The sequence below is a fragment of the Aspergillus karnatakaensis genome (genome assembly GCF_047715665.1).
Source record: "Aspergillus karnatakaensis strain CBS 102800 unplaced genomic scaffold BJY04scaffold_148, whole genome shotgun sequence".
NCBI classification, from domain to species: domain Eukaryota; kingdom Fungi; phylum Ascomycota; class Eurotiomycetes; order Eurotiales; family Aspergillaceae; genus Aspergillus; species Aspergillus karnatakaensis.
In genome coordinates, this window is record NW_027395860.1 from 1 (window position 1) to 12,831 (window position 12,831).

At 50.5% G+C, this 12,831-nt stretch overlaps 3 protein-coding genes across 3 annotated transcripts; 2 read left to right on the forward strand and 1 right to left on the reverse strand.

Annotated features, from left to right (window-relative positions):
• The first annotated feature begins 5,813 nt into the window (after nt 1-5,813).
• On the forward strand, nt 5,814-8,259 carry BJY04DRAFT_204221 (camp independent regulatory protein). Its single transcript, XM_073713462.1, has one exon. It carries the CDS (start codon nt 6,165-6,167, stop codon nt 7,590-7,592), a length of 1,428 nt encoding a protein of 475 aa, XP_073564040.1. The 5' UTR covers nt 5,814-6,164; the 3' UTR covers nt 7,593-8,259.
• Nucleotides 8,260-9,074: 815 nt separating this feature from the next.
• BJY04DRAFT_204232 (uncharacterized protein) lies at nt 9,075-11,147 on the reverse strand. Its single transcript, XM_073713463.1, has 3 exons — nt 11,055-11,147; nt 10,851-10,999; nt 9,075-10,775 (listed from the first exon to the last, which is right to left on the reverse strand). The coding sequence occupies exon 3, from the start codon at nt 10,579-10,581 to the stop codon at nt 9,571-9,573; it is 1,011 nt and encodes a 336-aa protein (XP_073564041.1). The 5' UTR covers nt 10,582-10,775; nt 10,851-10,999; nt 11,055-11,147; the 3' UTR covers nt 9,075-9,570.
• Nucleotides 11,148-11,308: 161 nt separating this feature from the next.
• Nucleotides 11,309-12,618, forward strand: BJY04DRAFT_204236 (cardiolipin synthase; the record flags this gene model as incomplete). The annotated part of the gene is made up of 4 exons (XM_073713464.1): nt 11,309-11,424; nt 11,472-11,927; nt 11,982-12,298; nt 12,350-12,618. Exons 2-4 carry the CDS (start codon nt 11,653-11,655, stop codon nt 12,616-12,618), a joined length of 861 nt encoding a protein of 286 aa, XP_073564042.1. The 5' UTR covers nt 11,309-11,424; nt 11,472-11,652.
• Between the last annotated feature and the right edge of the window lie 213 nt (nt 12,619-12,831).

Below are 12,831 nucleotides of genomic sequence, written 5' to 3' on the forward strand. Positions count from 1 at the left end.
GTTCAAAATGCCTTCGTGTCCGCTCCAGTTCAGTCTGTTCCGTGTGCGATCTCCATTATTGTCTCCATCGATCGGGTCTGGCCTCCTTGGTCTCATGCAATGGTGACTTGGTGAACATCATTACCTGTATTGCCAGTTCGGCTCGCCCGTATCTGGGCCTTGTCAGCCTGGCAGGATCTCTAGTCTGGGGCTAGTTGAGGGAGCTGGGACAGATGTCAAAACTGGCGCAGTCTTTGTCCTCTGAAGTCTCAGCTCTCCCGAGTTCCTCGTCTTCGGGGCTGTTCCATCCCAAACACCAAGCAGGCAGGAATTACTTTCTACCTACCCCATACTGTTCAGAGCTACCTAAGCGAGCGCTTGGAATACCTGCTCCACCTGGCACCCGCCGGAGGTTCTGAACTTCTGGACTTCTGAAGGCTTCCCCAATCATGTCCAGTGCTGTGCCCGCCAGCATTTTCCGAAATGAAGCCAATCACCTTGCAGAGCAGGAGCGCCGCCCAGTCAGGCACCGGATGAGAAAATAGATTGACGACAAAAGCGGGCGGATGCATTTTCCTGGGTTTCCCCTCGTCCCAAGTGGATGGCACACCATCTGTGGCGTCCCCGAAGTATTGCAGCATGGCAAATCATCAGCTTTGCTGCTCACTAGCACGCTCCCCAGTTCTGGATACGAAGCCATCCCTAGAAGAACCAATAGAAACCACCCTTTGACGAAGAAGTGGAATGTGATTGTGGTTTTTATGTCCAGCTGCTCTCAAAAAGCCGATTCTCACCTTTTCACCAGCTCACCCATTCGCCCAATCACAGAGGACAGTCACAAAAGAGTTACACTGGTTGTGCCCAGGTGCCCAAGCCCAACTTCCCTGCTCATTTCTTGTCAACAGATGACAAGAAGCGCAAAGAATGGTTTTGGTCAGTAGCGGCATTTGCGCTAGTTGAAACTTGAGAGCCACTTTCGGCCACATGGGTCCTGGGACGCTCTTGAGAAAGATTGAGAGGTCGAAATAGAGCGCTGGCTTCCCCAGTGGTTCATGCTGCTGCTCACTTGACAAATAACCCATGCGAACACGATACACTAGCATCAGTAAAAGACGTTCACAAACCCTGCTCTTGCAGCTGCATGCAATATAGGGCAGTCGACACACGGTAGTACCATTTGAGGCCGCTGTCGCATGTCTATCTGCTCAATGGCAGAACCGGGTCTTGTCAACGCCGCGAATCTTACTTTGACCAGTCGTTGTGCGATAAACAACTACACAACGAATGGCCCCGTAATCTGGCACAGTAAGCCTGACACATCCGGCTGTAGAAATCCTGAGATACAATCAATGAAGCAGATGCGCGTCATAGGCTGTGCAGGCCGTCCGCCCGTTTCTTTTGTGATGGAATTGAGTTTCGACAAGCACGCGCCAACTGTAATCGCTCCCCAGCTCATCCAGGTAGTCGGGATCTATACAGCGTGCGCCTCCGCGGGGTTCTTCTTTATTTCTCCCGACTCCGAGAGTAAGACTTTCTTTTAGCGTTGGGCAAATACTTTGGTGGCATTCCATCGCCAGACGGTCCTTGAGACATGTCATGAACGGCGATGTCTTCAGCTAAAGAATTGCTGGATCTACTGAGGATCTCCCGCGAAGGTTTCGCAAAGGTCCAATATAAGCTCTAGGACTGGGCCCTGAATCCTGAAGACTTACCGAGGATTCGCAGGGCAAACAACTCTAATCCCCAGACCCCTGGCCAATGTGGCCTCGAGTGGAACCTCCCCAGTAGAACTTAAATACAACATGATACGTAGTGTTCATAGTTGAGATGCTTCTCTAGGAGAGAATATATAACCTGCAAGACAGGTCATACCCTCCCCCGCTCAATTGCAACTTCGAACTGCACCGCGCACCTTGGACAAGGTAGAACAAACAGTTGACACTCGAGGTCTCGAGACCCCCAAGTCCCAAAGTGTGGCCGGCCGCCTAGGCCAATTTCATCCAACCAAGTCCATTATTTTCTCACCTATTGGCAACAGGACGGAGTCGTCAAGTCGACAATCGATCTTGGAAGATTATTTCTCGCAGGGGAGACGCAGCAGCGCAGATCATCGAACAGATGCCGACATCCAAAAAAAAAAGGGAAAGGCTCCTAAAGATTCAAGGATTCGATAATTTCTGATTTCAAGGACAGCAGCTGCGCAGCAGCTTGAGCGTGGAGGACTTGGGTCCACCGTCCGTCCGATCGAAAATGCGGGCGAGGCTTGGAAAGCTGCGCTCAGGCCTCTTCTTTGGGCAGCGCATTATTGCCAGCAATGAGCATTGAACAAAATCCCGTCGTCTGGTCACAGCCGACTTTGCGGTGTCACCTTGGGCCAGTTTTCTGGAAGCTGACGAAAAGCCGATCTGAACAGCCACACAATAATCATCACGAGATCTTCTCATGCAAGATCATAGATGTAGAATGGTTCTTATTATTATCATTATCATTGTCATCATTGTTTATTATTATTATTATCATTATTATTATTATTATTAGTATTATTATCGTTGTTGTTCTACCAGAAAGATAACTCGCACACGCGATGCTTCCCGAACAAATTACTCAGCTATCCTCAGAGACAGCGGGCTCGGACCGCGTTTACCAGATTCGGACGCCACGAAATGATCTCGGATGAGGTCTGGGTAGAGCCAGCCGTTGTGGGTTCCTATTTGATGTTGACGGACGTGAGGATGCGAAACAGCTCCTAGTTTCTCCAGAATTCAGATGCCCAAGTCATCAGTCATCCCCCGCCGAGATCTAAAGCCCCTTGACAGCCCCGGCCGACACATTCTCATCACAAGACGCTTGAGATAAAAGACGATGATGACATGACGGGTGGTGGTTATCATGTGTCGGCAATAATGTGCTGAATCTTTTCTGTCCGGAGGATATCACCATCAGTCGATTACTCTGGGTGGCTAGGGAATACATCAGATCAAATTCAGTCCCTCCTCCTATCGGTGCAGGTACCGGATCCCTTCTCTGGCGATAGCAGTATTGGCGAATGGAATCAAAGGTCCAGGCTCAGTTGAATGAGGCAATAATGGGACGGCCGGGGATAGGGTCGTTTGTCGCAGACTAACGCGCACTGGCTGCTAGTCCACCCAGACTACCCAGGCCCCCTCCGCCCCTAAGCGCACTAAGATAACTAGTGCGGCCCAGCAGACTCGATGACCAGTGCACATCATCTTGCCCTCAACTCCGTCAGGGACGCCGACTTGATTGGGCAGGCTTTTGGCCCACTTGCAACAACCCCTCAAATCCGCCAGCCCAAGAGTCCAAGACTTCTCGGGTTGCTCAAGCAGGCATGAGAAGAATTGAAATTGTTCATAGAAACAGTAGTTAACTTCAAGGACGAGCAGAAGCTTGAGAGGAAAACATTTCCGGGGTTGGTACCCTGACGAAGAGGGATATTGAGAAGGTATTGTATACGTACGCAGACGGTAGTCGTGCGACCTACGCACATGAAGATCGCTGGATGTAAGATCTCTCCAGACTCCAGAGTCCAAGACGCAAGCGATGGCAGCTGTTTCTGTAAGGAAGCTGGGCCGTCGCTCATCCATCGCTCATCCTTAAGCGCCCCCTTCATCTTTTCCAAGGCTCCCCCACCATCTGAAGCTCACACGCTCAGCCCCTCGTCTTCCCAACCATAGTCGGCGAGGGCAGTTGACCAACAGCTCCACCAAGTCGCACCCCTGGGCTGGCTTGGGGGTCATCCATGGTAGGGCCGAGGACGATGACCGCTACGACTATTCCGAGGAGGGCTGGAGACTCAGAGGTAACGGGTTACTCCGTATTATTGCTCTGGCCACCAATAATCGACAGCTGCAATTTATGCGCAATTTATCTGGCGGCCTTCAACAGATCTGAGGCTTTTGTACTTTCACCCGATCTCTTGACAGTTGACACAGAGTTTACAACTACCAGCATAAAGAAAGTTTTATCGTGCAATATCCTCGAGGTAAAGATGATAAATAATAATACTACGACAGAGGCAGGTGAAGATCGGGGTACCTGCTTTGCGGTGTTGATGTTGAGAAACCCCAGGGCAAGCTCTGCTAGGCCAGCCATTCATATGGAGGTGATCTTGATTTAATTTCCCAGCCCGGCGGATTGGGCTTCTTGTTTAATTTCTTATTTATTTTTATCTAGATTTTTTTGATCTTTCTCGATACTCTCCATTACCAAATGCTGCATTTCTTGACTCCGGTGAGCGGCTTCTGAGTATCCTCGACTCGTTAAGAAAGCCATCTTTGGATTGTTACTTGATCGGAGATCTGTCTACGAGGAGAGGAGACGAAGGAGGAGGAGTGTAGGAGGAGTTGCCTGCAAATCGCAAGCTGGATCCGCGGGCGATCCACCGGCGTCGGTTCTCCTGCTCCTTGGGATCGCTCTTCACTAGTTGCATCCAGCCATCCAGCCCATTGCATTCTCACTGGCGACTGCCATCGTTCAACTCTGGGTCGCCCCACCTCCGGTCTCTCTGCGATTCTCGGTCTCTGAGATTTTGATGACTTGGTGTTGAAGCTGCTGCTTCTCTGAATCCCGCACTACCGCTGCATCAGGCCTAGCCCGCCTCGTCTTCTCTTCCATTGGCATTCATCATCATCATTTCCATTCCTCTTATGATATTATTATTATTTTAATATTATTATTCCCAATATTTATCCCCTCTCGTTTCATCAAGAAAGCTGCTCCAGTAAGGAATGGCAAAGGGAAAGAAAAAGAAAAAGAAAAAAAAAGAACAGAAAAAGAAAAATAGCAATCCACTCCTGTGACATTTTGCTGGGATGCTCTTGGTAGTTTGATAATATACCTACCTCCTACTCGTAGTCAGTCTTCGGAGGGCCAGCTCGCTGAGTCTGCTCCTAATAAGTTATTGCTGTTACTGTCCTCTTCCTGTCCCTCTTCTACACATGTCTTGTTAACTACCACGACTTTCATCTTTCTTCCTCTTCTTCTCTCCCCTCTCCTCCCTCCGCACTCTCTCACTTCAGTCAAGCACACTCTCTTCCGCTCTTTCCGTCCATCTGATGTCTTAGCAGCGACTTCCAACTTCCTCCCCTCCTCCGAAACAGGCGTCATCCACTGACCAGCTTATTGCTTGGACCCTGGCCACCCGGGACGTCCCTTCAGTTCCTGGCCAGTCTTTTATCTACAAATATTTACTGGATTAAGGATTAGAGTTTTTGCAGACAGAGAATTAACTTCTCTTGACAGTTCAGGGCTTGGAAATTCCCGCGGCCTTCCTCTCCGTCCTTGCCCGTGGAACCGCAGCAGCCAGAGTCGAGGAGCAGATCAGAGAAGAGGGACCAGATCAGAACCAGTGAACCACCAACAACCTTGAGGGGACCAGAACAGCACTTCTGAAGAGAGAAAACTGAGGGATCAGAGCCTGAGCTCCATCTGGATCTAGGTCCAAAATCACCAGAATTCCCCTCGCACTCTTATTATTATTATAATAATTATAATTATTCGAAGGGCAAGACAAGACCATCGGGTCGGGTCCGTGCTTGTGTGTCGATCTGGGTCTTCTTGACTCTGGAATCTGTGGTAGTGTGAGTCTGAGGGGGGTTGCTTAAACACTGGCGCAAACCCACCCTTTTTTTCTATGGTACGCTGCCTGAACCTCTGAGCTTCCCGGACCTGTCATTCTTGCTACCTGCCCCGGAGGTTTATCCCCCTCCAAAGAGTCCAAAGCACCTGCATCAACACTTCTTTTCCCTGAGCGCCATCACTCTCTCCCTCCCTCCCACCCCGCCGTCGTCGGCTTTCTCCCTTACCCTTGCGTCCGTCCCCTTCCTCGCTCACTCGCTCCTTCTCTCTCTCTCTCTCTCTCTCTCTCCTCCTTTTCTCTTCCCTCCTCCACTGCTACTTCTCTCTCTATCTTTATATCTCTCGCTCGCCGCGCGCGCAAGACTACTGAGCTCCAACTCGTCTCAATTCTGCCCCGGGTTCAACCGTCTCTGCGACATCCACATTCGCTCTTGCTCGATCCTTGACATTGATATCTCTATCTCTCTTCCTCCCGTGGTCTCCACGATTACGAAACTCTGATCTTGTTTAACTCAATCGATTACCTCTATCTCTTCAACTAGGTTCGAACCTACAACCAGAAAGCAAGAAAATAAATTTCAGCAACAATGGTAACTGGGACTACAACCGTCTTGGAGCCTACCTTCAGCGGCTACGTCGCGACGACACAGGATGCTTTGATTCTCTTTGAGGCTTGTTTAACTGGCGTGCTACACCATGTGCCTCGTCGGCCTCACGACCGAGAGCGAAGCCATCTAGTTCGCAGTGGGAGTGTCTTCATCTACGAGGAGAATTCGTCGGGGATCAAGCGATGGACGGACGGCGTGACATGGAGTCCAAGTCGCATTTTGGGCAATTTCCTCGTCTACCGCGAACTAGAGAAGCCGTTCCCACCGGGTGAGAAGAAACGGGCGATGAAGAAGACCGGCCGACGTCCGCTTCCGTCGGGAAGGCCAGGGGAGCCATACACACGCCAGGAGAGCAACGGCGGGAGCTACTCTCCCTCGCCGACAGCTAATTATGGAGAGAGGCACCACCAGTCAGATGTGGAGAGAGCTCTAGTCGGCTCACTAGTGGACTCATACGGTTTCAAGGAGATGGGTTTGGTGAAGAAGACGATGAGCGTGACGGTTTCTGGAGTGACGCACCATCTGGTTTCGTATTACAGCATGGAGGACGTGATCCATTCGAGTCTGGCACCACCATCAGCGGTCGAGTCTCTCAAATACATCCGACCTCGCCTAGAGCTCACGTCGAAGCAAAACTTCCGGTCTCCGATTGATGAGCTGGAGACCCTGGGTGTGGATGGTGCAAACGATCCCAATCATCCGTTCTATACCCCTTATCGCGCCCAAATGATGCCTGCGCCGCCATATCCGATGCAAAATCCTCAGGCAGAGTTTTATATGCATCCGGGGCCCTATGTGTCAGGCACTCACCCTCCACAGCCTAACCCCATCACCACGTACTCCATAGGCGGCCCGGTACCCAGCCAGCAAGCCTATCTCCCTGTCCCAACGGGGCCTTCGCCAATCGCGCCACCGCCGCCGCATAAGCAAGAAGATTATCCGCATTTTCGGTCTCAAGCGCCGTACCAGACGGCGTTCGATCCGCTCAGTCACAGTGGGCTTCCTTCCACCCTTCAGGCCAGCATTCCGTCCATGCCCGGTTCTATCAGCGAACGCGCACGATCGCAGTCGGATCAGAGCCAGTCAGTCTATCGAAATTCCTCCATCTCTTCGCGGAGCGTGAACACCGATGCGACCTCTCCAATGGATCCGTCCACGCCAGCAACCTACTCACAGCGAGGAAGCTTCAGTCTGGCGGGCCAGCTGGACGGAACAACCCACTCGCCTATGGAACACCGTGGGATGAGCTTCGACGCGAGCGTTCCGCGTCGGGACTCTAACTCTGTTTCGGCCCAGTACTATCCCACAAATGACCGACATCAATACTATATGAATGCGCCAGCAGCACCGGCAACCCACGCCAACTACGCTGTTACGAATTGGACGACTGCACAGCCGCAGATGTAATCATCTCTTCCTTAATTCCAAACCCTCGATTGTTTTGCATTCCCCCTTGAGTTTGTCCGTTTGTCTTTGGTTTTTCGCTTCCATGATTCCCCTCTTTCTTTGTCTTGTTCTCAGGGCGGTAGTTTGGGCATAGACTACGCATACTCGCTATCAATGATTACCCGGATACTGCGCTCTTAGAGTGGATGTCGGCGGCTCAATTTGCGTTTTTCTCACGAATACATGATGTGCACCAAAAATTTTTATTCCCATTTCTCTCTTCTCGTTTCCAGCTCTGTCTAGTCATCGGGAGGGGTTCTTCGGGCATTTGTCTTTCGTTCTGTGGCTTTGATGTCTTTACGAGCAATGGGTCGGTTCGGACACGGTTTAGGGCGGCTATTTGATCTTTTATATTCATCCTTCGTTTCTTCTGCTGCAGGGTCATCCTTATGTTGTACTCACTATATCCCTATGGGCTTCTGAATGTTCATCTTACCTGCTTCCATACCAGACTGGATGGCGTTACTACTTAATTTCTTCTTCCCCAGTGTTCTAACTGCCAAGATACCTAGTAATAGTTGGGAAATCGATAAAAGTCGCATTTAAGAACCAGCTTCAGCAACAATTACTCGAGTCAGCCGAGTTGATCGCTGTGGTCAGCCGAAGCATGGAAAACTTGGTAACTTGGTAGCTTACCTATAGATCCCCGCTTTGACTTTCCTTGTAAGGTTAACTCGGACGTCAATGCAAGGGGGTGGAAAACTGTATCGATTGCATCCATTTTCCCCAATCATCCGCAATCAGCTCGGCCTTTGAAGTTTGCCCTTTGGTCCTTTGAGTCTTTGCCCCCCTGGAATTTGGCCTGACTCGAGCATGTATGTCCAGTCATATCAGTGCCCGATCTTGAGTTAGATAGTTATCATAAAGTATAATAGGGCTCTATGAGAAGCTACATAGTGGAGTATCCTATCACCAGCACTAGTTAGGTAGTTAACCAACCCCTGCTTTTCATAGGTAGGGTAGGTGATCATGGATGGACCTTTCCGCACAAAGAAAGAGACTCGGCTACATACATGGTTAACTAGGAAAACCTCCAGACCTTGCCGTGACCGAGATGGGCTTTCGAGTTCGATTCCAATCGATGCCTTGACTCGTTTGCACAAGCCCGACAGGCCGACACAGGCATGTATGTACATGACTACATGTACTTGCATTTACATACAATCCTGCAGGCATGGATTTTTCAGGGTAGGTAGTGCGAGCCCGCTCTTGGGAATGCGCGTGTCACTGCGACTGCGTGTTGTCGCTGTCGCTCGCGTGGGGCCAGCCAGCAAGGGGGGAAGCGACTCAAGGGGCGACAACGCTACGTGGTCTTCCATGTTTTCTGGGGTTGGTGCGTGGCTGTCTAGCCTACTAGGGGGCAATGGTGCCTTGTGTACGCCGTAACGTGGGTTGGATTATGCACTATGCGGGGAGTAAGGAGGTGTGAGTTATTGAGGTTGGTTTTTGATAGTCATGGATTTGGATTTGCAAAGGGTGTGATGGTAGCTGGGTTCTATTGGATGATGATAATGATGACGGTGATGATGATCGCTATGTAAGAGGGACAGGGCAGAGCATACTAGAATAAAATAATAGAATGAGAAATGAAAATAGGCTGTTGCCAGTTGGAGGAGGAAATATGTGGGTGGTTGTCTTTGCCACGGTTATCTGCGCAGAGATCTCCGTCTTGCACTGCTGGAGCCTTGATTGCTGTCCCGTGTAGATTCTTTTACAGACTGGAGGTCGAGGTCGAATCGGAGACGAGGCGTCTGAGGTTGCTTCTTCTTTCCTAACTCTAGCTGTTGGCCGTCTGGGTATGTCACCTCGATTGGAATCGGATTTGGATTCGCGACTGGCATCGGCATCTCATCCGTACCGTCTTCTATCAATGCTCCGGGTGTCATCTAGCTCACATTAGTGTTCCTGCTACTAACAAGTGGAGTAGATAGCGAAACAGTCATACCACAACCCTTCTCCCACACAAAGCCACATACTCCTCAAAAGTCCCAACCAACTTGGCAAAATTGAATCCTCTCCTTTCCCTTCCGCGGCCACCATCACCATCATGAACAGGCCCAAATCTCTGCCCAATACTACTCTTCAATACCACACCCTTCTTCTTCCTTGTCGCCCGATACTTCTTAAACAAGCCCAGCCACCACATCGGGTAAAACCCGAACCAAGATTGCAATACCGGCTCGATCTCCAACACAAACTGCACGCGGCTCTGGTTCTGGCCCTTAACACCCGGTTCGGAAATCAGCATTGCGAAAGTGAATTCCCGTGGAAGACCGGAGCGCTGCAGGGTGTTCTCTTCTAGTGTCCATACGATCTGACTTGCTGGGTTGCTGTTCAGTGTTCGGACTGAGCCTTGGATGCGCATCATCTCGTAGCGACGAAACCGCCCATTGAGCCCTGCAGCTGGCGACAAGGACGCGATGAGCGGGAGCTGCGCGATGCCGATGGAACCAGAGAGGCTGTAGCTCCATTGTAAGGTCTCCGGGGATATAGCACCGTAAAGCAAATGCGGGGCGTGGATGAGAAAGCGCGGGTCATTAAGTTTCTTCCGCGACCTGCGATCTGATCTTGACCGACCATGGCTGGGACAGTCTGAAGTGCTGTGGAGGGAAGCGCGGATGGTGGCTGCTTTGAAGCGGTGGTTGGCGGTATCCGGTGAGTGGAAGACAAAGTTAACAGCAAGGAAGCTGGCATGATCGATGGCCTGATCCGAGAGCGCAGATGTGGAGTAGTACCCGTGCTGAAGACGCTGGACATGCGCTGTTATGTAGGCGCTACCTGGGAGGTGACGTTCATATATGCATGGTCTGTTGATGTTGAAGCGCGGGTCGGCGACATTGGGGTCTGGAGGTCTAGCTTCATTTGGTACGCTAGGAGATGTGCCTAAGCCTGGCTGTAAGGAGGGCGCCCTCGTGGCGGTTGTTATCGGGACTGTGAAGTGGTTTAGCATCCTAGCTATGGTTGCAGGCGTTGCTTGGTTGGGAGTTCATGGATACAACACGGAGGATATAAGACTGATGCTTTGTATGAGGGATATTGTCAGGGATCTGACCTGGAGCTCTTTGGAATCTGGATGTGTTAAGGTAAGTCTTAACACTTATCTTCTGACAGATAATGTTTGAAGCTGTACCTAGGGAGTGGGAGCTTGTCAGGTGAGCTTGGTGTTTGGCGTCAGATGAGGGCGGCAGGTGTAGGTTATCCGTCCGCCATGGGACTCACTTTCAAGGTTCAAGAAAGACAGAGCCCAGTATGTAGCATTTTGAGCTATCGGCTGGCTTGGTTCGAGTCATGGTTCTCAAAACCGTGGATAAGTTAAGCTCCGTAATCAAAAGTCAACCAAGTTGTGTTGGCGTCGGGCGATGACGGAAATATAAAAGTTTAAGCTGCGGCTCAGGACACCCGCCTCCGATACATACTACTTACTGACTTTGGGTAGCACATTCATTGCTGAGCTCATGCGACTAACAGCTAGTACTACTACATATATAAACAATGGCCGTTTTTGTGAAAAGACCCTTTGGTTGGTGAATTAAATTAAACAAGGCAACGTCATGATGTCGACGATGGTCAACGCTCTGTGTCACATGACTGGATCATCCTTTCTCCGCTCCGAAATGCCGAGCATCAAGCTCCTGCGTTGGTTTTGTATAGATTCGCTTTCTGCTCATCTTTGCTTATTTTTGGCTTCGACCCCGTCGTTCCTTTTTATTTGCTAGCATTGCGGCTGCACTGCAGCTTATACCGTGGTGTAAGGTTGTTTCGCCGTCCTCGTCGGTCGGTATTCAGTGTCCACGTGAGCACATTTTGCTGACCTGCAATCAACATGCTAACTCCGAGTAGCATTATTGGGTCACCAATATTTTGGCATTCAGATCTGACTGAGCTGGATATATGCAACTCTCTGTTTGCCCATATCTTCCTATACGTGGGTATGAGCTGGGTTGCGGAGATTATTGGATGGAACATCAGTGCTGTCAGCGTGGTCAACTGAAAACAATATCGACATAATTAACTGGCCAGCATGGCAGTACGTCCGATATTCCCGCTAGCACTCCGGGCCTCGAAGCGGTGCTTTATGCCCGTCGGGCCAAGCACCATCCATTCGGGGCTGCAATTGCTCTACACGAAAGGCCTTGGCCCGAGTCAGTTCAGGGCGTCAATATTCACACGGGCCACAACTTCACAGAGAAGACCGTGTGCCCTACAAGTCAAAGGCACTCAAAAATGGGGTCCTACGTTCAGGTTGCTACAACGAGGCTCTTCACAGAAGTCGACAGATACAGACAAACCGCAAGTGTTTGTTGCCCCCCTAAGCTCCAGCTCATTGTTGCTCGGCCTGACTTTGTATAGGACGCCGGCCACTAAAAAGTCACCAATCTTGTCACGGATTCCGCTTCCTACACACGAAAATATCTACACTGTTCCTAATATTCTCACCTTCTCCAGGCTTATTGCTGCTCCTCTGGTTGGTTATTTTCTAGTGTACGACTATCACGCGACAGCATTGGCCCTGTTTGCATACGCAGGCATCACGGATCTCGTTGACGGGTATATTGCCCGACGATATAACTTGCAGACTGTCGTCGGCACAATTATCGATCCAATGGCCGATAAATTGTTAATGACAATCAGCGTAGCTTGCCTCGCAGTTAACGGATCAATACCTGGTAAGTGTCCGATTTCCGATCTCCCGGGGACCCGCTAGCTGACAGTCGCAGTCTGGCTTGCTGTAATCATCCTCGGTCGAGATGTTGGCCTCGCTATTTCCGCAATTTACTACCGATGGATATCTCTACCGCCGCCAAAGACTATGGCCCGGTACTGGGACTTTTCCTTGCCATCAGCAGAGGTGAAACCGACGGGAATCTCCAAGGTCAACACAGCATTGCAGCTGCTTCTGGTGGGAAGCGCCATGGCATTGCCTGTGCTTCCGGGAACGTTCATTGAAGCTTGGAATCTGCAAGAAACGATGACTGCATTCCAGTAAGTTGACAGTCTTTCTTAGTTATTGCATTTTTTGAGCAAGGATTGGGAAGCCCGGGCGCAATAAGAACAGCAGATGGGATCGAATGAGCACATACGACCACAGGGTGTGGAGAACAGGGCTTCCCGTCCGCTCAGCCGTACTTAAGCCACACGCCGGCTGGTTAGTAGTATGGTGGGTGACCACATGCGAATCCCAGCTGTTGTATGTTTTTTT